Genomic DNA, 24,978 nt, shown 5'->3' with positions numbered 1-24,978 from the left:
CGTGGGTGAATGCCCACTTCGTCGGATGCAGCCGACGAAGTGGGCATTCACCCACGAAAGCTTATGCTCCAATACATCTGTTAGTCTTAAAGGTGCCACAGGACTCTCTGTTGCTTTTTAGAGTCTGAGTGTACAGTATGGTGCACTATTGGGTCCTGGAGTCAACAGCTAAGCAGGTATTAAAATTCTCGTAGGATTGAATTCTTCTTAAATAATCACTGGGCTCAGGTATATTTCCTCATATCATCTTCATCTAATCATCTTCATCCTTTCCCTCCTCCCCCAAGACATAAGTAGGGAGCATTAAAAATAGGAGTAGACTCAAACTCATATTTTCTCATTCTATAACAGACAAAATGTGACCTGGAAATAAAACTGCAGTGTCAGCTTAGTATCCACGTCAGAGAAATCTGCCTTCCAAGATATTAATTTTCACCTACAAGCCTCTTTCACCTTAGGCAGTATTGGGAAATCTATGTATCTAGCTTACCTGCTATACAGCAGAAATGACAAAATCCTTATCTCCCCCAATCACAGCTAGTTTAGCCAACAACGTGGGCACACACACACACAGAGTTTGGCAACATATTGCATCCCCAACAAATTCTACTAGAATAAGGAAGGTTGTACCAATGTGGAGAAATGTTCAGCTTTTCTTCTAAATGATAGTCTAGCAAAGATGGGAAGGTCCCACCTAGGTAATTATCCTCTCAATTTTGCTCATTATAGCCCAATAATTTCAGGTTTCAGTTCTTTGCAATACTGTCAACTGTTTTAGTTGTGCAATGGGATGTTGTATTGTCTTTGGTCATACTTCAGAGAGGGCTTTAGAACTGTCTAGTGAGGGCTATAGAGGTCTCCATCACAGCAGGGACACCTATACCCAGCCTGCTTAAAGTGTGAATATACCTTCCATTGCTTCCACCTGCCCCTTCCAAATGGCTAAAGGAGGCACATAAGAATCACCTATTTGAGCAGTGTCAGGGGAAATCTTCTCTAAGCCAGTTTCAGAAGTTTCTACTGGGCGTTCAGAGATGCGGGGAACTGTGGAGGAGTCAAATGCCATTGTATGTTGGCAATAAAGAAGAGAGGTAAACTCCCTACATTCCTCATCCCAGACCCCCTCATCTTGGGAAGAAAAGTTTGCTGCCACTTCTCTGGCAGTGGTGCCAACAGAGGTTAAGAAAAGAAGCTGCCAAACACAGGGCCTACCCCTGCAACGTGCAGAACAGGGTCAAATCCCTGTGAAAGCAGGAGAATGAAGCTCAGCACCTTGCTGCATTGGGCTCAGCAATTGGGCTTGCTGCATTGGGCTCAGTCCCTTGCAAGGGAGCTTTCAGTGAAACCAAACCTTAGACAACAGACAGGTTGGGCATTTTCACAGCACAGGGGCAATGCTTTGTGGTGCAACAATACATCTTCCCCAAGTGGCCACATAACTGCCCACCCCTTCCCAGGGCCCAGAATTAGCACAGCCATTTGTGATGCTGGGGCTGTTCCACTGCTGGAGAAAGAAGAAAATAGATCCTCATTCTTACAATGTCCTGCTGCCGCTGGAGGTGAAGGAAATGTGTTGTGAATTACCAAGCGCTGTTGCCATAGAAAGTGACAAATGAGCACTTCAGTGGAGTATGCAGAGATGCTGATTAATGGCAAAGATTCGCCCTCACTCCACCTAGAACAACATGGTGGCATTTAAAGTAGTACTCTGAGATAACACCTTCCCATCTGAACTGATTTGCAGTAAGTTGCTGCCTGCAACTGTAGCACCAGGGTGCATCTGCTGGCCATAGCTTCTTTGCTTTGGGTGAAAACAACAAGCTATTTTACAAGCAGAAAACACGCTGGGTAATAAAAGTGAACAAGGCCAGGCTGGTTTCTTTTGTGTCTTTTGAGTCGTTGAAAGCAGCTGTTCTCCATATCCTGCTGGCTTGGACCCAAAGTTAGAGTGGTGATAGGGAGAGCAGGTAGATCACCTTGAACGACTGCTGAATTCCCAAGCCTGGCCACAAACTTTGTGTTACACTGAAGACTGATATGTGCAGCAGAGCAAAGGCTGGGGATCTATCAGACTTTGGCTTGTCGGTTTATGCTGAGAAGGGAGATATTTTTTGAAATCTCAGAGACAGTTCGGATGAGGTTACTGGTTAGAATCCTCGCTCTAGGTGCATATTGATTACTGCAAGTGATAAAAGAATTGAACCATCTCTCCATTCCAAAGACACTCCCAATATAGAGTGTTTAAAGCCCCCACTAAAAGAGAACCAGAACTCCAGACCATCACAGGTAACGTTAGAAAATGAGAGTGCATCTGTTGTATGCTCCCTATGCTGTGTGACATGGGCCCTGATATTGGGACAGGGATGTGCTTCCCTTCTGGATACAATTCTCCAACTGATCATCCCCGGGAGAGAGGAAGGAAATCAAAGCAATGGAACCAATGAAAAGAAAAGCTCTTGGCTTTACACAGACAGTGATGCTATGTCTGTAATAGCAGCTCACCCAGTAGACCAGCTGCATTTACTGGTTTCTTCCCCCTGGACCTTCTGCAGTGCAGAGTGAGTTTTATTTCTAATGTGCCCAACTGCATTTTCTTTATCCTAAAGGGTTTTATTATACATAATTCAAACATGACGAGCTTGCTGGGCAGACCATGTCTGTTCTGCTGGGAGTTTGTCACTCAGTTTTTCTCTTTGTTGCATATTTTGTTTGTTTGAAGATGGCATTTGTGGACCCTTGGGGGTGCAGCTGAGGCTGGATCCTTGGTATCAGGCTAAGAGTAGATTAATTTATGTCATCAAACTGAACATTAAACCTCACTACAGTTATTCCCCCCAACCACACAGTGGAGAAGAGTGCATTGACCTTGGGATGGGAGAGGCCCTGGAATGACTGGCGCTAAGAAGCTGGGCTGAAGTGGTCTTATATTGCACTTGAGTGACCCCTTCTGGCCAATTTTTGCAGAGGCTTAGCAGAGTTCCTGAAGGAGACAAACCAGCCCTTTTTAGGCGGAGGGAGGGCTCTGCGCTGCAGAGCACAGAGTGCAATAAGGGAACATAGGTTGGGAGATCCCATAGATCCCTTTCCCCTTCTACTAAAAGAAAATGTGTGATGACATGACCTATAGTCAGAGAATGAGTCAGGGGTCTCACTTCTGCTCTCAGTGGCCAAGCCTCCACATCACAGAATCCACCATCACACTGATACAAATTGTTTCCTCTCAGTAGAGAAGCTAAGGACTGAATAGGCTGGAGACACATCTCCCTCTGAGGTGATTTTTCAAGGTCAAGTCTGAGTCATGTTGGGCTAGTGTATGAGCTTGCAGTGCAGCTGCTGCTCTGTACCTGTTCCTAAGAATGCCAGTCCTGCACCTTTCCCCAGCATTAAATTATCTGTTATTTTTAAAGGTTAAAAAACAAGGGACAAATAAGAGGAAGTAAGGGTGTGCTAAGGTTTTATGAATTTGCACCTTGGTAAAATCTGACTGAGCTACATGCTGTCAAAGAAACCCTTGCACTTTCCAGGGCTGCATTTGAGGCCACCTGTCCATTTTCTAGTATTTGTAGTGATAGTTTGAATTTATTTAGGCCCTGCCTATTGCCACACAGGCACAAGGAGGATTATTACAAATGGGCTGGGGAAGGCAATAAACACACAGAGAAGCATGTGAAGAAAGGCAGTAGGTGTGGCTGAGCATAGGACAGGGAGTCAGGAACCACAGAGTTCTCATCAGTGACTCCCTCTGTGACCACAGGCAAACGCTTAACCTCTCTGCTCTGTAAAGTTGTGATAATCCGTATCATTGCCTATCCTGATGACCAATATCGTCTCATTGTTTCCTTGTAATCCCCAGCCTGCCTGTCTGTCTGCCTCCATCTATTGTCTTATACTTAACGGTAAGCCCCTTGGGGCAGAGACTGTGTTCTTGTTCTGGGTTTGCACAGCACCTAACGCAATGGAATCCTAGTCTATGACTAGGGATCCTAAACACTACAGTAGTACAAATAATGAATAATGTCTGCCTCATAGGGATGTTATAAGGTTTATTTGTCTTTTGTACAGCACTTTGACTATTAAAAATCCTGCTAACGATCGTACTTAACACTGAGATAGCATTTCCCATGGTGCAAGGGGCAGTACAAATATTGACCAGTTAATCGTCACAACCTTAGGGAGGTAGGACAGCATCCCTGCCCTCCATTTATAGATGGGGAAACTACTGCATGAATTGTGGGGCCTTTTCCAGACTTTGAGTTTTACAATCTCAGTTTAAATAAGGAAATTGCTTTAGTGATTCAGAGACACACGGGGTGGCTGGAAAATCTGCAGCTTTGATCTCAACTGCGCAATACATTTCATGCCAAAGCGGTTACTAAACAAAGTTGACTTCATGAAGAGGGTGTGAAAAATGGCTGGAATCTCTCTTTATAACTCTCTATTTACCTTTTTGAGCATGTTCTGTAAGGCATAATTCAGTTAATACGCTTTCTGTATGGTAGTTTAGTCCCTAAACCCTAATTTAATGAGAATGACACCAGGTTAACCTAAAGGCTGCAAACATCAACCCTAGAAACTAAATTCTGAACAATGTTCCATTGACAATCCTGGGGAATATTTCTTCACAGTCTTGTTTTGGAGATGTTGTTTTCATCATTTTCTTTTGTTTTCCAACATTTCATTTGGCAGGTTTTGAAAAGAAGCAATACCCAGTTGTGAGCCTGCTTGTTGAATCTGTGCCATTAGTGGGTAGCGAACTCTCAACTTTCCAAAGAACATGGCCCATTGAGTCCAGACCAGAATGTGAACAGAGCTGACAGTGTCTGTGAATTCAGCTGTGGAAGCAGGATAACAGGGATGCATGAGGAAAGAGCACAGCAGGGTTCAAAACACCAAGGCAGAAAATGTCTTGTCTCTTGATCTTGAGTGGTTGGGCCTGTCAAATCTCATTTGGAGACTACCATGGAAGTTGTAGAACAAATTAAACCAGTTCTTTGGTGTCCTAAATAGTTAAATAATTATCTACATTTAAAAATGATTAAAAGATTGAGATAATTTATTAGTGTCCTAAAATAATTAAAATGTAATGAATGGTAATCTAAATATGAGCTGTCTCTCTGCCTATGTGTGCGTTTCATTTCTAGCACCACTAACTCTGCACTAAGTGCCATAAAAAAAAAGGAACCACATTGATTCTGTCTCCAAAGGCAAACTTTCCCACCCTACTTCCTCAACACCTCAGTCATTCTGTATCTGTGTTATTGGGACTAGACCTGCACAAAGAGGTGGGTCTTTATTGCATATTGGGGAGGGAGTATCACAGGCCAGAAGAACATGACTGAGAACATTATGCCCCCAGCCTCTGTGAACGTCACTATGGAGGACAGCCCAACTGATTGCGGCAGCCACGGTGTGTCATGCAGCGAAAGGTGGTCAGCCAAAATCACTTGAGCCTATCCATCAATGGCCTTGAAAAATCAAGAACAAAACTTTGAATTGGCTTCAGACTGGATAGGGAGCACAGAGCGTACAGCAACCCATGTGATGTTCTTTCTCTGGCTTATTCCACTGAGGCAGTAGACAGCAGCATGCTGGGCTAGTTCATCTCAGTGCAACCTTCACAGTCACTCCCAGGTAGCATGCCATGCACTAGCCTAGTCAAGAAGTGATGAAGGCCAGGGTCTGATCTGAGGCCATGAAGCACCTTATGGCTTCATTTGATCGTATTGTAACACGCTTGGGCCACGTGCTTGGTAAGAGAATGATTCACCTTGCTGCACTCTATACTAGCATCTCCGCTGGCATGCACACATCTTAATCTGTTCCTTCATTAGCCCTGCTCGGGAGTCCTGATTGTTTACATGATTATTTGGTAACGTCTCTCGATACGTGGCCTATTTCTGGAACTCAGATAAACTCTCGAGCCGTTTTAGTCAAAATGAACACAAATGCAGCTAATAGAGCTAGGAATCAGTTTAATCAAAATAGGCCTTAACTGGCACTTAGATGGGGCATAGGCCTTCCTCTGCACTGGGGTGAATTTCCCACTAGGTCAAGAGTGTCCAATCTGTAGCCTGGGGAATATTTGCAGCTCTCAAGGCTCTGAATTGTGGTCCTCAAAGGTGATGGCGTGGGAAGAAATTGTGTATTTGATTATGAATTGAAACCATGTCCCTGAGCTGTGCAGTGCAGCTTTTACCTCGGCGTGTCTGAATCAGCCCCACAACGATAGGGAAGAGGAAAGGGTTGTTGCCTCACCAGCTGTCCCACCACTTCTCCCGTGCCCCTACTTCAGGAGCAGCTCCAGCGTGAGCCAGGAGTGCTCTGAGTAGCTGCTATTCCTTCCCTGCCGCAGCTTGGAAGCAGCTCCACCCGTTCACACCAGCAGAGGAGCAGGCCTAAAGGCTGTATTTTACAAACCTGTGATGGGAGATTTGTGTTTGTTCATTTTCCCCCCTTCTTTTTTCATAATTGTAAGATTTGATATTAAACAAATACATCTGAGTTGGCTAGTGGTAAAAAATAGATTTACTTTTCCTTCTACAGCTGGTGTTGACCTGACTTTGGAAGTAAGGAACAAGAGCCAGGACTCACCATCTCAAACAATCAGACAACAGTTACTAGGAAGAGGTACAGTTTGGGCAAATTGAAGGGGATTCTCAGTTCACGTTTTCTCTTAAGGCCACCATTACTGGGACGTGGACACGAAACATGGACTTAATAGGGGTCTTGGAGTAATTTCATGCTTTGTTCTGATGTCTAAAAGAAACTCATATGGCTCCTACCTGGAACTAAATGGGCATTGTCTAGACATTCTTACAAATAATGCAGCAGTTACTTGTACTGAAATGCGGAATGCTTCTCAAGGAATCAAGGTCGGGCAGGATTGTGAAAGAAATACAGTGGCATTTTAGCATGTCAGACCAGATAGAGCAGGTCTTTTTGGTACATTCCCCTTATTTGCTTCTGGCTCTTTGACTTGTCTGTAGCAATCGTGTTAAAGATTGGTTTGGAGGCTGCCTAAGCTCCAGTGTGTTCCCATTCTGAAGGTTTCGATATAAAAACAATTATGATGCTCACTCTTTATGGCAAGTTTTCAAAATATTTTCTCTCATACAGTGGGTATTTAGGGGTTAATTGGGTTACTCAGCGTATTATATGTTGGAGCCAGGCTCCCCCGCTACCTTAATTCCTGTTTAATTAGTGTGTGTTTTCTCCGCACCCTGTTTATATATAGTTGAATAAAGCAGCAGGTTCCCAGTCTGCCTGAACTGCCCCACGAGAGAGAGAAAAGCCCCCGGTTATTTAGAAAACTACATTTGGAGTGTAAATTCAGAAGAGAGGGATGTAGTACAGTGGTCATCCAAGGGTTAACTGGGTAGAGTATTATGGGTTGGGCCATGCTCTACCCCTCATTTCCTGTGGTCCCCCCCACAATCCTGTTTTTGTATATAGTTAAATAAAGCAGCACATTGCCAGCCTGCAGTACTGTAAGTGAAGTGTGCTTCTTGTGAACTGGGGAGTCCTTTTACAACATTTTCTTCATAGGATTACTATATGGTACTGCACTGTACAGCTTCCTGAAGTCCTGCCTTGTTTACTGTAGTCAACTGTAAGCAGACACGTCTTGAATACTAGAAATCTGCTTAATAGCATGAACTACTATAGCACTGACTTTACATGTTTTTAATCATTTATTTGACGGCTCCAAAACACATTGAACAGAAGTCAAAAGCTTACACACATACAGCCACTATTTAGTCAGACTAATCACTGGTGACACGACTATAGCTTGGTTGGTAAATACTCTGAAACAAGCAATTCCACGTGTTGGTGAGAAAGGGAGAAAGACAAGCCACATGGGCTTTCTTGCTGCATTCATGTTTAATTCTTTGCATTCATATTCTATATTTTTATTTGCTGCAGGAAGTGTTCCTGCAAAAAAACTTGAAAAGTACCCAGAATTAATGGACATTTTTGAAAATGTTGAATTTAATCTCTTTGGTCTCCGTTTCCCCAACTTTTTTCATGTCTCTTTATTACTTCTGGGAATAATGCACCATGCTGGGAACCACTATTTCAGACACCACATCCTTTCCTTCCGTTGTATGTTCTAGAAATATAAAAGATTGAGAAGATTCACTTTGTCACCCTCAATAATGAATTATATGTGTATTAGTACGTTAGCAACATTTCTTAAGGGCTATTTAGCATTTCATCTTGTCCAGTGTTTTCTCCTGCTTTCTCATTTCAGTTAGGTTCTTGTTCTGCATGGAACATTTAGTTTGACCCTAACAGAAAACTTGTCTCATAACCAAAACTACATTACAGACACAGAGCCCTAATAATGAGCTCTGGCTTTCTTTAAACACAGTTAATTAGAAAAGACTATTGTGTTAAAATGCTCAGCTGATAAATAGGGTCTTGACAAAATAGTGTCTTAGAAAAATATAGCAAGCTGTTTTAAATACTTACTATAATGTCTGGGGCAGGGTGGATACTAAAGAGAGGACAGGGATACTGTTGAATTACTCTGTAATTAATAAAATCCTCTTAGTACCTTACCTGTATTCACTGCCTTGTGTTCCCAGTCTATTTCCGTAGAAATGTAGTAGTTCCAAAAAAATCAGATGCTTGATTTTGGAAGAAAAGCGAGTATAGATTACCTGGCAAAACAACCAAATATTTCAGGGAAATGTAATCATACTTAGGACTAAATTGTGAACCCTTCCTCCCACTGGTGAGCAGCTATCCCACAGGTAGCCCCTTTGAAATAAAATGTTACCACCACCCTGTTGAGTAGAACTGGCTGATATTTTTCCATCAGAAACAGGTTTAGATGGAAAATGACCTTCCCCCTTCCCCCCCAAACCAAAATTTTTGAGGAAAATTTTCATTTCTTTTTTAAATGTTCTGGGTTTTCATTGAAACTGAAAAGGCTTCCATTTTCTATTTTTTGCCCCAAACCTGGAAAACATCCATAAAAATATATGTTTTTGCAAATATTTTCACAGAAACAACTCACTATTTTCCAACCAGCTGCACTGTTTGGGCACTGAATTAGTAGCAACTGAAAGAGAATGCTATGAATCACTGACATCATGTCCTGCCGCACTTAGGTTTTTCTTGGAAGTCTCCTATCTAGAGGCTTAACCCTGCTAATCTTATAAATTCTGACAAAAATAACAGCCCAAAGTAGCATGGATATCAGATCAGGGGGTGAAATTTTGGCCTCACTGAAGTCAATGGTAAAGCTTCCCTTGGGTTCACTGGGACCAGCATTTCACCTAGATCAGGGATCGGCAACCTTTGGCACGCGGCCCGCCAGAGTAAGCCCCCCGCAGGTTTGGCTGATCGCGGCTCCCACTGGCCGCGGTTCGCCACTCCAGGCCAATGGGGGCGGCGGGAAGCGGCAGCCAGCACATCCCTCGGACCGCGCCACTTTTCGCAGCCCCCATTGGCCTGGAGCGGCGAACCGTGGCCAGTGGGAGCTGCGATTGGCTGAACCTGCGGACGCGGCAGGTAAACAAACAGGCCTAGCCCACCAGGGGCCATAATCTGGCAGGCCGCGTGCCAAAGGTTGCCAATCCCTGACCTAGATCTTCATATGCTTCAGTTAACATTTTGCTACTTAGCTTTTGTTATTTATGAAACATTGGATTAGACTCATCTCCTTTACAAGAGTCAATCTGAAGTTACTTCTGTATTTTCTGAAGGATAAAGGGCAAGACAGTAAAATATTTTACTCCATTAGTGAGCATAACCTCATGGGAGTAGCTAAAGGAAAGAAGGCTGCATCGCACATCCACATGGATGGCTAACTTAGCTGTGTAGTGGGGAGGAGAAATGCCTCAGCCACTGAGAAGCTGTTAAGGTGCTCACTGAATGAGGGAAGATAGCAGCCCTGCCCCATTCACTCTGCAGAAAAAACACTGAAGGAGAAAAGGCAGTTATAGTAATAATTTTGCACATAAAATAGGCATGCAAATGCATAGACACTTCTTGAAATCTGAGCCTATATCCCCACCCACATTACTGTTCAGTGGCAACCCAATAACTAGGCCTGATCCTTACAGACTTCATCCACCTTCTGTTATAGTCAGAGGAAGTCTGCGTAGTCTTTCCTGGGAGCTAGCTCAGGCCCTTAAGGAGCATTGAAGCAGAAGGAATCCCTCCCTAAGGCCTAGGTTCCAGGATGTCTCCTGTGTGTTTTCTAGCAGATGTCAGCCTGGTGCAGATTTTGAGGACCATGCCCTGTACCGGTCCTCTGCATTCCCCCTGGTCTCGCCTCTGACAGGAAGATCTGACAGAGATGCACAATACAAAATGCAGGTGAGATACCTTCCCTCCAGAGAGGAGATATAGACCAGAGTCTTTAAGAGCAACAATATTTTTGAACACTTACCTTGATAAAGTAAATCATCTCTGGAGTATGGAGCTGCTCTGTATGTCAAGAGACAACACTGAATATCAATGCCCATTAAAACATAAGCTGCACTTTGGGGATGGAGTTGGGTATGAAATAAATTCATTAAGAGACAGAGACATGCAAAGCCCATTGTTTTGAAAAGAACAACCACCTTCGAGGGTCTGTTCCTACCCTGGATGCCAATCATGAGTCTGGTTGGAGGAATGTAACTGTGACACTGGTGGACCAGGTGCCAGCTATTGCCAAGGCTGTAGGTGCCAGCTGAGCATCAATAAATTCCTAGCTGGAAACCAGACCAGCTCACCTGTATGTTAGTATTGCTCCAGATCGATATTAGACTCATAAGGATGTGTTTTAGCTACTATAAAATGCTTGTAAGTTACTGCATGCCTTAATCTTACTTGTAATATCTGTATCCCATACTATAACGTAATGTGTATGCAGGGTACTTGTAGCCATATTGGTCCCAGGATACTAGAGAGACAAGGTGGGTGAAGTAATACCTTTAATTTGACCAACTTCTATTGGTGAGAGACAAGCTTTATTGGTCCAGTAAAAGATATTACTTCACCCACCTGGTCTCTCTAATAAGGTCATATGTAAGTTTTGCTTTATCACTGTAAAAATGCCTGCTCTGAACTTGTGAACTCAGGCAGGAGGAGTGGTTCCCCCGCTCATCAAGGGGGACTATCAATACTAAGTGGGCCATTGTGAACCATCACAATACAAAGACAGGCAATAAAGATAACTGGCATGAAAATTCCTCATCTCTTTGCTGTCTGGACTCTCACAGGGCTGGCGCTAAGAAATAGAAGCAGAGATCCCCAGGGTAGACCTGGGTTAGCCCTAAAAAACATTCAGTGCTGACAGATTACTACAGCTCTGCCACCTTTTGGAACCATAGACTGTACCTCATATGTGTGTATATGTTGCCTGCTTTATCCTGTAAATAACTCTCTCATTTGTTTTTCCTAGTTAATAAATCCTTAGTTAGTTAATTATAGGATTGGCTATAAGCGTTGTCTTGGGTGTGAGATCTGAGGTACAAATTGACCTGGCGTAAGTGATTGGTCTCTTGGGACTGGGAGAAACCTGAATCTTTTGTGATCTTTGGTGTAAGTGACCATTTATCACTAAGTCCAGCTTGACTGTGGGGCAAGATAGACTGGAGTGCCCAAGGGGGCTGTCTGTGACTCCATGGTAAAACTGTTGTAGTGCTTCAGGAGTTCACGCTTGTTTCTGGGTTGGTAAAATCTAATTATAGCACATAAGCCAGCTTGGGGAGTCTGCCCGGCTTTATGACAGTCTGCTCTAAGGCTGACACTCCCGGCCGTGAACAACTCCAGACAGTAAGTCTTAGAATTAGATGGCCACGGTGAATTCTTGCCTTTTGCATTCACACTCGACTTTCCACAAATACTCTGCTATATGAATTTAAGTATGCTGTTTGGGGGAGCGCTTCTGCTGGCGAACACCTTCACTAGAGAATTCGGGGAAAGCAAAGAGGCACAGATACACTCCAAGCAAATCTGTTTAACAACGTGAACAAATGTTTGTGGGGAATGTTTGCAGCATCAGTGCAGGTCCAGTTCTGAAGGAGGATAAAAGCAGTGAAATCTGTCCCTTTAGCCCAATATATAATGGCCTTCCAATGAAGAGCTGTGAACTTCTGGAAAATACAAAGGCTGTTTAGTGGCATTTGCAGTGAATATTGCAAAAGTGAAGAGAAGAAAGGGATTTTTACCTGTTCCTCTGTGTTTGGTTAATGAACTGACCTGCAAGGGTTGAGAGAATGTCTTAGAAGGCTGGCAGTGTATTCACAATATAAACAGTCATTTGCAATGTGTTGCTGTGGGGTCTTGATCCCATTATCAGAGGCAGATTTGAAAATATGGGTCCACTGGGCAAACACATGGGGTGGTCCCTAAAGGTCTGACAGAGGGTGAGGTTTGGAATGCTGGGGCAGATGGAAACTGGTTGCAGGGAGGGGCTGAGGGGACAGGGCACCATGGCAGATGGCAGACATCCACACCCTGGCCTCTATGGAGAAGGATCAAAATTTGCAGCACACAAGTAATGCTCAGTTGAATAAATCAGGGAGCTATTGCACAGTCCTTGATAAAAGGTGGCCATTTTCCACTACAGACCAGTAATGTTCTGTTACTCGTTTGGGTAGTTTACTTACTTTGCACCTTCTGCATTTGTGAATCTAGGGTTGAGATATACTGCTGTGTCCAGCATCTAACATCAGCAATTGTTGCCTGATCCAGCTGCAGTGCTAATACTTCCATGCTGTCAGTCCTGAAATCCTGATTATTAATCCTAGAATACCCAGACAGTCATTCAATCAGTGATCACCAATTAACAATTATAAAGTTGACTATCTCTAAAGTTAGGTAGGTATCTAGTAATTAGCAGAAAATAGACAGAGAGGAGAGCACTTCGGCAACATAAAGTACTAAAGAAGTGTTCTGCATTACGATTACTCTTACAGTTATTATTAGTAACATTATCATAGAATCATAGACTATCAGGGTTGGAAGGGACCTCAGGAGATCATCTAATCCAACCCCTGCTCAAAGCAGGACCAATCCCCAACTAAATCATCCCAGCCAGGGCTTTGTCAAGCCGGACCTTAAAAACCTCTATGGAAGGAGATTCCACCACAGCCCTAGGTAACCCATTCCAGTGCTTCACCACCCTCCTAGTGAAAAAGTTTTTCCTAATATCCAACCTAAACCTCCCCCACTGCAACTTGAGACCATTACTCCTTGTTCTGTCATCTGGTACCACTGAGAACAGTATAGATCCATCCTCTTTGGAACCCCCTTTCAGGTAGTTGAAAGCAGCTATCAAATTCCCCCTCATTCTTCTCTTCTGCAGACTAAACAATCCCAGTTCCCTCAGCCTCTCCTCATAAGTCATGTGCTCCAGATCCCTAATCATTTTTGTTGCCCTCCGCTGGACTCTTTCCAATTTTTCCACATTCTTCTTGCAGTGTGGGGCCCAAAACTGGACACCGTACTCCAGATGAGGCCTCACCAATGTTGAATAGAGGGGATTGATCACGTCCCTCGATCTGCTGGGTAGTATTGCTATTGATTACCACTGGGTGCAAACATTCAAATTTTGAAACTGTCTGATGAAAAATAGGGCTACTTTTTTCCTAAACATTACTGAATATTATTATTACTGCTGTGTAACCACCAATGTGGTGAAAGGAACATGCCAGACATATTAAACTGGTTAAGTTTCTGGGAAATGACTTATTCCCTAAAGGTTAGATTTTGATTTTAGACACAGCTGCGAGCTCTGAGGTGTGTAAGGTGCATCGTCCGAAAAGTAGCCCTGAAGGGCATTGTGACTCAGCGCTACAATTCATACCATCTCAGGGCTTGTCTACATGGGGAAATTTACTGACACTACTATATTGGTAGAATTGTACCGCTATAGTTATATTCTCCATGTGGATACTCTTACCCTGATATAAAAGTGCCCTTTCTGGTGTCGCTTAAGTCACTTTGGAAGCAGCATAAACAGAAAGCAAAACAGAAAACATAGTCCAAGTCACAGTCTAACCCTGATTCTTACAAAGTGCAAAGGTGACATTTTAAAATCCAAATCAATGTTAAAGCCAAATCGCTACGTGACCCTCCAGGGGACTTTTTATCACCTCACTGCACCACAACAAGTCTGTGATATCGCTCAGATGATTATTAGTTTTTTGTACTGATAACCATAGCAGATAGTAAGTTTCTTATTGACACACCTAACCACCTGTGCCACTTGCAACAGGAGGCATCAACACTACTAAAACTACTATGACCGTCCTCAAGCAGAATGGGCAGCCCAGCTGCTGGGAGAGTGCTGAGACCCCAAACTGAGCCAAATGAGACGGTTAACCCCTAACCCAAAAATGGAGCCCTGCACCTTGTTCTAAGTGCAGTAGTTTCGCCCAAGCACATCATACAAGGCTGCATACACATGACAAAGCATCATTCTCAATACAATTGAACCCTACACTGTGCTCACTTCTAGAAAATACAACTATGAGCTAATAAGCTCCAGTGGCTTTCCTTAGGTGGGTAATCAAGGCAGTGGTTCAGGCCATTGAAAACTAACAGGACAATATTGAAGTTACAGGTGAATCATTATCCACCCGTATTTTGGGAGTGGTGAATTCTGACTCAAGACCAGGCCTTGATTTGAGGGGCATTGGGACACAGAATGAAGACTAAGGATACAGAGAAGTCTTTTGAGTTTTTAGAGTTGTCAACTCCCTATTGTGCCAAGGAATAAGACAAACCTTTTGGGGGAGAACTTACCTGTCTTGTGCCAGTTTAAATTCCTATAAAAATATTTAAAAGAATAGTTTTAGTGCAGTGCAGAGCAAGGGCAACCGCTTGAATGTTCATTTATTAAATCAGAGCTAAATGCTGCTGCTTACTCTGAGGAAGTGGAAAGGGTCTGTTTGCGCTCTCAGCATCTGCAGGTCCTGAAGATCCTTCTCAGCCTCATCTCTCTTCTTTTCTGTTTGCTTCTTCAGTGTAGCAATCTCTGACAGCTGCTTTTTCTCACTGCATTGTATGTCAGCCAGGATCTGCTTCTCCTTCTGATCCACCTGTGCCTTGATCTCTTTGAAGAGGTTTGACAGCTGAGCATTCAAAGTTTTCTTATTGAGCTAAAAGAACAGGTAAGCAAATAAGGTGCTGGCTCAGGAATTCAGTACCACAGCTTAGTGTGTTTATTTATTAATTATCATTATTATACCCAACATTTTGCAATACCAGATTTAAGAATGAAGTGGACAATAAGTACGTTTCACTTTTCCTCGGCACAGCCAAGTAATCAGCGTAATCTGAAAATTATCTGGGTGTGATGAAAGGGAATAAAGCGGAGAAAGTTCAGATAGGTCATTATAGTCTGAGAATTGCATTGGTTTACTCTGAAAATCCCATACTTACGTACAGCTCCTCTTTTAACAGAGAAAGAGAGCTTTAAGAACAATGCAATGGGATTGATTAAGTGTGTGTAGTGATTTGACAAGGGAGCTGGGAGTCAGAATCCTGGGTTCTATTTCTGACTTGGTTGTGTGATTTTGCCTAAGACACTTAACCTCTCTGCTCTTCAGTTTACTCATTTGTAAATGAGGGATAAGATAATGGGGATAAAGCAAAAATGGGGATGAGAATAATAATGATCAGCTAACTTGGTCCTGCTACTGAAGGCAGGGGGCTGGACTCAATGACCCTTCAGGGTCCCTTCCCGTTCTAGGAGCTAGGGTATCTCCATATACATTTTTTATATTATATTATATATAACTTACACTGGGAACATTGTGAAAATTAATTAATTATTGATTGCAAATGGCTAGACTTCTTCAGTGGAACTACTTATGTGAGTAACTGCTCACAAATGTGAATTAGGGTTGCACATTCAGCGCCAAAGTACTTTGAGGTCTGTGGAAGAAAGACACTACAGAATGCAAACAAATATTCTTTGCCTCTGTCATTTTTCTTCACATTTATGGTGGTTTTGTTTTTTAAGTTGCAGTTTCATGACCTGCAGAGCCCCATAGTGGGGTATTATTAATATAGATTTATTATGTCATCTTCACAGTCAGAAGGGGTTACTAGAGAACATTGATCAGAGATGCCATCTTTTTTTTTTTTTTTCTTACAAGACATTAAAGAAAGATACTTTGAATAATCCAGGGACAAACCTGGAGTTGATTCTCACTCTTCTTAAGCTCCCCTAAGGTTTTATTCATAGCACTTTTGTTTTCCTGCATCAGTTTCACAGTGTGAGAGAGAACAACCTAGTTAAAGGAAAAACAGCATTAAACATTATAACAGGAAAGTAACACTGATGGGTTCATAAGAAAACGGCACTTTTATGGAGCTGATGAAATGAACAAGTGACCCTTTTATCAATCCCCTCTCATTGAATATGTGCACCCATTTGTTTCAAGTGAGCCACATAAGAAGTTGTATGCTTCTCGCCTCCCCCAACCCTCCTCGAAAGATGTGAGACCATGGATGAGTTGGAAAATGGAAACATTCTTGGAATCCTTAGTCAGAACTGATTTTAATTTTACCTACTATACACAGAAATTGATTGTTTGCATCCACCCCGTGATGGACTAGGACCCCACTGTGTTGGGTGCTGTGCAAACACAGAACAAAAAGACAGTCCCATATTTGTTAGCCACACAGTGACTGTGTAGGTTAAAAAAGGACAGTTACCTGTTCCGTAACTGGCATTCTTCGAGATGTGTTGCTCAGGTGTATTCCACAGTAGGTGTGTGTGCTCGCCATGACCGAGGCCATGAGGCCTTTGAGCGTCTCGAACCTGTCCCGAGGGAGGGAGGCCGTGGCCCCCAGCGAGTCTAACAGCACCCCTATGAAGTGTATGCGCTGGACTAGGGCAACGTGGATTTCCCCTCATTTACCACTAGGCCTAAACTCCTGCAGGTGTCTAGCAGGAATTCCACCTGCGCCTGCACCTGGGACCGAGACTTGCCCTTGAGCAGCCAGTCGTCCAGGTAGGGGAAGATCTGTAGCCCGTTCCTCCTGAGGTGGGCTGCAACCACCGCCATACATTTGGTGAAAACCCTGGGGGCCGTAGAAAGACCAAAGGGGAAGACCTTAAACTGGTAGTAGTCCGTCCCTACCAGGAAGCATAGGAAGCGCCTGTGGCCCTCGAAAATGTGGATATGGAAGTACGCATCCTGGAGGTCCGGGGCTGCAAACCAATCCCCCTGGTCCAGGGACAGGACAATAGAGGCTAGGGACACCATGCGGAATTTACAGCGAACCAGAAACTGGTTGAGATGCCACAGGTCAAGGATGGGCCTGAGACCGCCTTTCGCCTTCGGGATCAGGAAATACCGGGAGTAAAACCCCTTGCCCCGGAATTCCTGAGGTACCGTCTCCACCGCGCCTAGGGTGAGGAGGCACGTCACCTCCTGACTTAACAGAAGGGCATACTCTGGGTCCCCCGGGGCATCCTGGGGCGGAGGGTGGTGCAGTGGGGTTGAAACAAATCGCAGCCTGTACCCCTCGGAGATGGTACTGAGGACCCACCGGTCCGACGTTATATGGGACCAATGTACCCTGAAGGCAGATAAATGATTGCCAAAAACTAACTTTATTAACTGGGGGGGGGGTTCCCTGGCAACAGGCCGGGGTGGCCCCCTGCAAACAGTCAAAAATGCCTCTTGCCTTTCGAGGGTTCGTGGTGTGGGGCCGAGCGGGATTGACACTGCGACCTGCGCCTCTGGTCCCTAGGCCTCTTGGGTGGGGGCTCGTATCTGCCCCGTGCAGGGGGAGGCAAGGGCTGCGGTCTGGGCTTGTCCTTGGCCGGCAGGACATAGAGACCGAGTGTCTGCAGGGTGGTGCAGGAGTCCTTCATCCTGTGCAGATGGGTGTCTGTCTGGTCTGCGAATAATGCTTTGCCATCAAATGGCAGGTCCTGCATCAGAGCCTGGGACTCCACTGACAGCCCCGACAGGGAAAGCCACGACGCCCGTCTCATGGAGATCACTGTGGCCATCGAACAAGCCGCCGTGTCAGCTGCGTCCGAGGCAGCCTGGAGAGCTGCTTTTGCTACCGCCGCACCCTCATCAAGTAGCGCCCTGAACTCCTTCCTGTCCTGCTCTTGAAGGGAAGGCTCGAATTTTGGCAAAGAGCCCCACAAGTTAAAGTCAAACCTGCTCAGGAGTGCTTGATGGTTCGCCACCCTGAGCTGGAAACTGGCAGAGGAATAAACCTTTTTTCCCAAAAGTGTCCAGTCTCCTGGCCTCCTTATCCTTAGGGGTTGGTACGGGCTGACCGTACCGTTCACAGTGGTAGACTGACTCCACCACCAATGAGTTTGGGGTAGGGTGGGTATAGAGGTACTCATGCCCCTTCGTTGGCACGAAGTACTTCTGTTCCGCCTTCTTGGAGATGGGCAGAAGAGAGGACGGGATTTGCCATAGGCCAGTCGAGATGTTGGCCACCCCCTGGTGAAGCGGCAGTGCCACACGTCCCGGTGCCGAGGAAGAGAGGATATTGAACAAATTGTCAGACGGCTCCTCCATCTCCTCCACCTGCAGCTGTAGATGGGCGGCAACATGCCGGAGGAGCTCCTGGTGCACCTTGAAATCCTCCTGAGAAGGAGGGGGCGGTGCCGCTATGGACTCATCCAGTGCCGAAGGGGCAACCGGGACGGCCCTTAGTGCATCGGGCGGTGCCAGTAGGTCACATTCCGCGTCCTGGTCTGGGTGTGGTGCCGGTAATGCGGCACCCGAGGACTGTTCTCGGTGCCGAGGTGGGGACGCAGAGTAGGCTTGGGATGCCCCAGCCACGGAGTGGGGCCTCGGCGGTGCGGGCGCCTGGGGCCACGGTGCCCACTGGCACCACTGTCCTTGCCAGGGCACCCCTTGCCACTGTGCCGTCTGGGGTCCCACCAGGGTTATCTGTTCCTGGGGAACGGTGCGACCCGGGGAAGGATGCCTGGGGGCCGAGGCAGAGGTGGCCGAGGAGCACACGATGCCGTAGGAGCGGCTCAACCGGTGCCATCCACGTCGGGTCCTGCCCCGGGATTTCAACCTCGACGACGACGAGAAGTAGACGTCGGAGGTAGTATCCCTGGAGTCCCGTTGGTGGCTCCGAGCACGGTGCCACGGTGCCAGTGACTGCCGGGATGCACTCCGAGCATGGCGATCGTCCCGATATGACCAGTGGTGCCGGCGTCGTCGAGACCTGCTATCACTTGACGAGGAGCGTCGACGCCTGCAGCCTCTATGGGTCGAGGAAGACTCAGGCGATTTGCTCCCAGGTGACCCCGACAACGGAGTGGAGGTCTGTCGGGGGCTATTGGAGGGGCCAGCGGATTGAATGGAGGCATCGATAACCAACCTGGCCGGTGAGGGCTGGGCGCCCAACAGCGGCTTCCCTCGGGACCAGGGCCCCAGCTCTGGCAGCCTGCTCGGTACCGGCATGACGAGGACATCGCGCACCGCCTGCGCTGCCTCCGGCGTGGAAGGAACCCTTATCGGCGGGGAGGCACGCGCAGACGGGGCTGGACTATTCCGCTCCGCATGAGTCGGAGGTCTGGGTCCCGAGGGGAATCGTGGGCTGCCCAACTCAGGTCCGGCCTCACCCCTGTCCTTATCTCGGTGCCGTTGGGACTTGCCCTGTTTCTTGACCGAGGAGTGGTGCCGACTGGTGGATGGGGCATCGCTCCGCACCTAGGACGCGGTGCCCAGCGCCAGGTTGGGTCAGCGCGCCGGTGCCGTGGCCAATGCCGATTCCATAAGTAGGGCCCGGAGTCAGATCTCGCGTTCGCGTTTCATCCGGGGCTTAAAGGACTTGCAAATTTTACACCGCTCACTTATGTGAGCCTCGCCCAGACAGCGAAGACACTAGGAGTGTGGATCGCTTTTGGGCATGGAATTGCGACAGGAGTCGCACAACTTGAAGCCTGGGGCTCGGGGCATGCCCCGGGCCAGTCTACTAACTGCAGAACTAGTAACGATCGAGGTACTACCAAGGATAGAAGCTACAGCAATTGCTGGAGCAGAAGTTCCGACTACCTTCACTGGCAGCAAGAAGAAACTGAGGACGGGGGGAGCATGCAGCCCCCTTTATGGCGCGATATACAGGCGCCACTCCAGGGGTCGCAGCGGGGCTTCCCCGCTACGCGTACTGCTAAGGGAAAAACTTCCGGCACCGGTGCACGTGGCGAGCACGCACACCTACTGTGGAATACACCTGAGCAATCACTCGAAGAAGAGAAGTTGTACAAGTTTAGCTCATCACTTAATACCCGATCCTGCAAACACTTACACACATACATAACTTTACCCAGGTGAATAGTCCTATTATACCATTTGCAGGATCTGAACATAAGGGAGCAATCATGGATATTTACCCCGAACCTATCTCAGGACTTATCTGTGTGGCAAGTTACTGCACAGCAAGCCAAGGTGTGAATCTCCAGCACACCAGCTTGGCCCGTGGTAATGTCTGGTGTGGACACTGCTACACTGCACTGAAAGTCCTAGAGTGCAGCTAAATGTACTACTGCTTCAAAGTTAAGTATGCTGAACTGCAGGGCTTTCCCCATATACTATCTGGGACTTTCACTGCACTCTAGCAGTGTCCACACAGGCCCACAATGGACTTATATACTTTTGCTCCTCACACATCATTGCTTGAACTGAAATCTGCCTCCTGCCTTTAACTGAGTGTGACACAGCATAAAAAAGGAGCAATCAAGGGCAATTTCCCCAATTACTACAGTTTTCTCACTTTGGGGGTGAACACTAAGACCAGTTCATGAGGTACCTCCCTCCTCCTTTACCCCCTGTCCCGAATAATCTGGGGAATCCTTCCCTTACCCGCCTAGCATTTCCACCCTGAACTGAACTATCACACTGAGTGTAGCTCTATAAGGGGCTGTACATAAAGATCCCCTTTGGAATTTGTGCCCGTCAAACAGAGATGCAGAAAGCCCCTTACCAGCTCCTTATCATACTCCTCCTTCAGGGAGATGACGTTGTGGCCCTTGTGGGAGCCTGCGATAGAGCACATCACGCAGACGAAGACCTGGTCATCTTCACAGTAACACTCTAGCAGCTTGCCATGCTTGCCACACTTCCTCTCCTGCAGGGAGCTGTTGTCACTGGGGTCTACCAGGACATGATCCTTCTGTGCAGCCTTGGCATTGTGTTTGCTCAGGTGGGCCTGACACAGAGATGCCTCACAGGTCAGACAGGTTTTCACTGCTGTGTGAGGCTGCTCCAGGCAGAAATCACAGGGGATTGTCTCCTTCCCTTGCGGAGAGGCCTTCTCCTTGCCCTGCTTTCCCTTTGAAGAAGCCGTCTGGAACTTCTCCACTATGCTGCAGAGCTGGAAGTTCTTATGCAGCTCCAGAAAGGGCCCCAGCTGGACCTTGCACATAGGGCAGGAGTAGGTGGCCTTGGCTTGCTGCTGGGCAGCCAGTGCTTTCTGGATGCACTCCTTGCAGAAGCTGTGCTGGCAGCTCAGGGAGACAGGGTTGCTGTAGAAGCACAGACAGATAGGGCAGCTGAGCTCATCTTCCAGGTCAGCAGCTGCTCTGAATTCTTCCTCTGCCTCTGCCATGGCTTCAGAAACAACACCCTCGTAGCCAGTCTGCGAGAAATGAAACTAAACTAAACAGGAAGCTGCTGGGCTTAGTGCCAACTGCAGAGTCAGGCAGACAGGAAGACAACAGCAAAACCATACCGAAGTCTGTAAGGACCTCCTTTCTCCACCCTTATAGGCTAACCCGACACCCACCCTCTGAGCTCTCTGTTCTCTGGCTCCTCCTCCCACAGGCAAACATATTTGCCATTTTCTTTGTGCGGGTTGCCTCGGTGGTATCTGCAGCTTTGGAACTTTTCATCTCCCTCTTTCTCTCTCTCTCTGACACGTCCTTAAAATGACTATCAGGGCTGACAGGATGTGAGGACACAAGTGAGGCATTTAAAAGCACGCACCGCAAAATCCTTCCTTGTGAGAAGAGAAAAGCAGACTTAAAATAACCTGCACTTGAGGGAGTTGTCTTTTCCCAAGCGAGGCCTGGCTGGCCTGAGCAAGCAATGTCCTTTACTTCATTTGGCCCGAAGTCCTCGTCTTCCCCAACGCAGGGCTGAGGGAGATAAAGAAGAGCTCTTACAGGAAACAGTTTAGCTCTAGAGGGGGTCATGTGGCATTGGTAAAACATCACTGCAAGAGGTTGCAGTGTAGAGAAATAGGGTCCTATCCCTTTATATAGTTTGTGAGCCTCTAGTGGTGCTTGCTGTGTTCTGTGTTGTATAAGCTGCCTGAAACTAGTCAACGACAGTGTGTGTGTGTGTGTGAGTGAGAGAGAGAGAGACAAAGTCTGGTATGTTTGTGTACAGTACAGTTAGAAAACAAGGGTATTTGGGACCCAACTATGCCCAGGTGGTTTCTTCATAGCCTTGTTATGTAAAGAGGAAAAGTCCCAACACAGCCACAATTTTCTGACACTGAACAAGGAACTTTATTGGACTATGCAAACAGTATTATCCATCTCTCTCTCTCCCCTTCGGCTTAACTCTGGAGCTTCTACCTAGATCCTTTCCAGGCCCCCTCCTGCCCAGTGTCTCACTTCCGTTTTAAAGGGACAGTGCATGTATCCTCACAGATAAGGGACGGGGGCACATACGTAGTCTCTCCTCTCTGGCACCATGGAGCTTAGCCAGGAAAGAGGACTGTGGTGGAGTCTCCAGCTTCATGGAGATCTCCCTTTAAGGGGAATCCTGAGGCCAAGGAAAGTCCATAGGAGTGTGCTGCTCCATCACAGCTGCCAGGAGGGGGCAAGCCTGACCAGCACAAAGCTGGTGTGAAGCTGCAGGGCCTCTGCACAGATAACCCTGGCCTCCTGACAGGGGTGGCTCCAGGCACCAGTGCTCCAAGCGGTCCCGCGGCTTCAGCGGCAATTCGGCGGAGGGTACACCGAAGGCGTGGGACCGGCAGACCACCCGCAGGCGTGCCGCCGAATCCGCGATACCAACAGACCTCCTGCAGACATGCCGCCGAAGGCTGCCTGACTGCCGTGCTTGGGGCGGCAAAATACATAGAGCCGCCCCTGCCTCCTGATCCCTCAGGACCTAAAGGGATTGGGGATAGGTCCCAGTGACCAATCTGCAATGCAGCAAACCCTGCCCCCCAGATGGAATAATCAGCAAGGAGGAACTCTGCAAGGGGATCTCGAGGAGATTTCTTCCTTCTAAGCCCTTCCCCACAGTAGTGCAGAAGGGAGCAATCCAAAGGGAAGGTTCAGCATCCCCAGTGCTTAGATATCAGCATTCCTTTCCTTCCTATTGCAGGGGGGATTGCTCTATGGTCTTGTGTGAAACTCAGTCAGTCTGGGGACCTGGTACCATCTGAACTCCTTCACTTTTGCTGCGTGCATTAAATGCTTTGTGTAACCTTTGCTTTGAACGGGAAAAGTAATTAAATAAAGAATTAAAACAAATGCCAAAAACAACTAAACAATTCCTACAGGCAACACAGTGCCTCATCTGGCTGTCGTGGGGTCAAAGACAAAAGCGCCATAAGGTGTACAAAACAGAGCCGTAACACTTCCTGTTTCTACAACAGAGGCTCCCAGAGCACTTGATAAGGCTGGATGAGATCATCATCGGCCTTGATTTTATGCTTGAGATGAAAACTGAGGAAAAAGGGAGGTGAAGTGACATGCCCAAGGCTTCACACAGAGAACTAATGTCAGAGCGAGGAAAGAAACCCAGGAGTCCTGGCTCAGTGTCTGGCTCCTGCTTTCGTCACGAGGCTCGCTGGACCCCAGGGTTCTGTGCTGATGCTCACAAGAGGCACCGTCCAGGAGTGAGAGGCTGGAGGTTTAAAATCATCTTTGCTTCTCCCTAATTCTGTAAAGTATCAGGGGGTAGCCCCAGTAGCGTAGCTGGGGGGTGCAGGGGAAGCTGACACTTCCCCTCAGCACATTTTCCAAAAGTGGCGCCTTAGTTAGGGGTTACCATGGTGTGAGCGGGCGAGGCCCACGCTCCGCTCTGAAGCTTGGCCTGCCAGGCCGCCGCTGGGCTCCTGCAGGCAAGGGGAGGCAGCACGGCCAGAGGAGCCATGGGTGGGGACACAGCGCGGCCGGAGGAGCAAGGGGACGGGGCAGCACGGCAGGAGGAGCCAGCCAAGGAGGGGGCGTGGAGCAGCTGGAGGAGGAGCCAAGGGGGCGTGGCCAGAGGAGAAGCCGGGGGGGGCACCTTTTTAATGTTTGCTCCCCCTGCTCCTAGAACCTGGCTACGCCACTGGGTAGCCGTGTTAGTCTGTATCCACAAAAACAACAAGGAGTCCGGTGGCACCTTAAAGACTAATAGATTTATTTGGGCATAAGCTTTCGTGGGTAAAAGAAGTGAGGTTTTTTTACCCACGAAAGCTTATGCCCTAATTCTGTACATCCGTATTTTCCCGGACATGTCAGGCTTTTTGGTTCTTAAATCGCCGTCCGGAAAATATGGACGTATGGTAACCCTTTTAGTACAAAAAATACATACTGTGGCACATCTCTTAAATCTAGGGTTACCATACGTCCGGATTTTCCCGGACATGTCCGGCTTTTGGGGGTTCAAATCCCCGTCCGGGGGGAAATCCCCAAAAGCCGGGCATGTCCGGGAAAATCAGGAGGGCTCGGTGGTGCTCGGCCGGGGCCGGCGCCGGTGCGGGGCCGGGAGCATGGTGCCGGGCCGGGAACCAGTGGGGCAGTGCCGGGCCAGGGTCACAGTGCCGGGCCGGGCGCGGGTCCGGGGAGCCGGTCAGCCGGGGAGCCGAGCCCGCGGGGCGGGAAGCCGGGAAGCCGAGCCCGCGGGGAGCCGGGGAGCCGGTCGGGGAGCCGAGCCCGCGGGGAGCCGGGGAGCCGGTCGGGGAGCCGAGCCCGCGGGGAGCCGGGAGCCGGCCGGGGAGCCGAGCCCGCGGGGAGCCGGGAGCCGGCCGGGGAGCCGCCCCCGCGGGGAGCCGGGGAGCCGGGGAGCCGAGCCCGCGGGG

At 47.5% G+C, this 24,978-nt stretch overlaps 1 protein-coding gene across 3 annotated transcripts; it reads right to left on the bottom strand.

The window, feature by feature from the left end:
- Positions 1 to 7,672: 7,672 nt before the first annotated feature.
- LOC117881713 (E3 ubiquitin/ISG15 ligase TRIM25-like) lies at positions 7,673 to 21,813 on the bottom strand. 3 transcript variants are annotated; one of them, XM_034779302.1, is made up of 9 exons: positions 20,935 to 21,795; positions 16,149 to 16,244; positions 14,874 to 15,107; positions 14,752 to 14,774; positions 12,612 to 12,748; positions 12,171 to 12,201; positions 10,403 to 10,440; positions 8,563 to 8,663; positions 7,673 to 8,110 (listed from the first exon to the last, which is right to left on the bottom strand). In XM_034779302.1, the coding sequence occupies exons 1-8, from the start codon at positions 21,556 to 21,558 to the stop codon at positions 8,590 to 8,592; spliced, it is 1,257 nt and encodes a 418-aa protein (XP_034635193.1). In that variant the 5' UTR covers positions 21,559 to 21,795; the 3' UTR covers positions 7,673 to 8,110; positions 8,563 to 8,589. The 3 variants fall into 3 exon arrangements, with proteins under 3 accessions (XP_034635193.1, XP_034635191.1, XP_034635192.1); XM_034779301.1 differs by lacking the exons at positions 7,673 to 8,110; positions 8,563 to 8,663 and adding an exon at positions 9,507 to 9,929 and having other exon boundaries at positions 20,935 to 21,812; XM_034779300.1 differs by lacking the exons at positions 7,673 to 8,110; positions 8,563 to 8,663 and having other exon boundaries at positions 9,505 to 10,440; positions 20,935 to 21,813.
- Positions 21,814 to 24,978: the final 3,165 nt, after the last annotated feature.

The sequence above is a fragment of the Trachemys scripta genome, chromosome 8 (assembly GCF_013100865.1).
Source record: "Trachemys scripta elegans isolate TJP31775 chromosome 8, CAS_Tse_1.0, whole genome shotgun sequence".
Lineage (NCBI taxonomy): Eukaryota > Metazoa > Chordata > Testudines > Emydidae > Trachemys > Trachemys scripta.
Note: the sequence above shows the minus strand (reverse complement) of the source record. Positions and strands in the feature narration are given on the sequence as shown.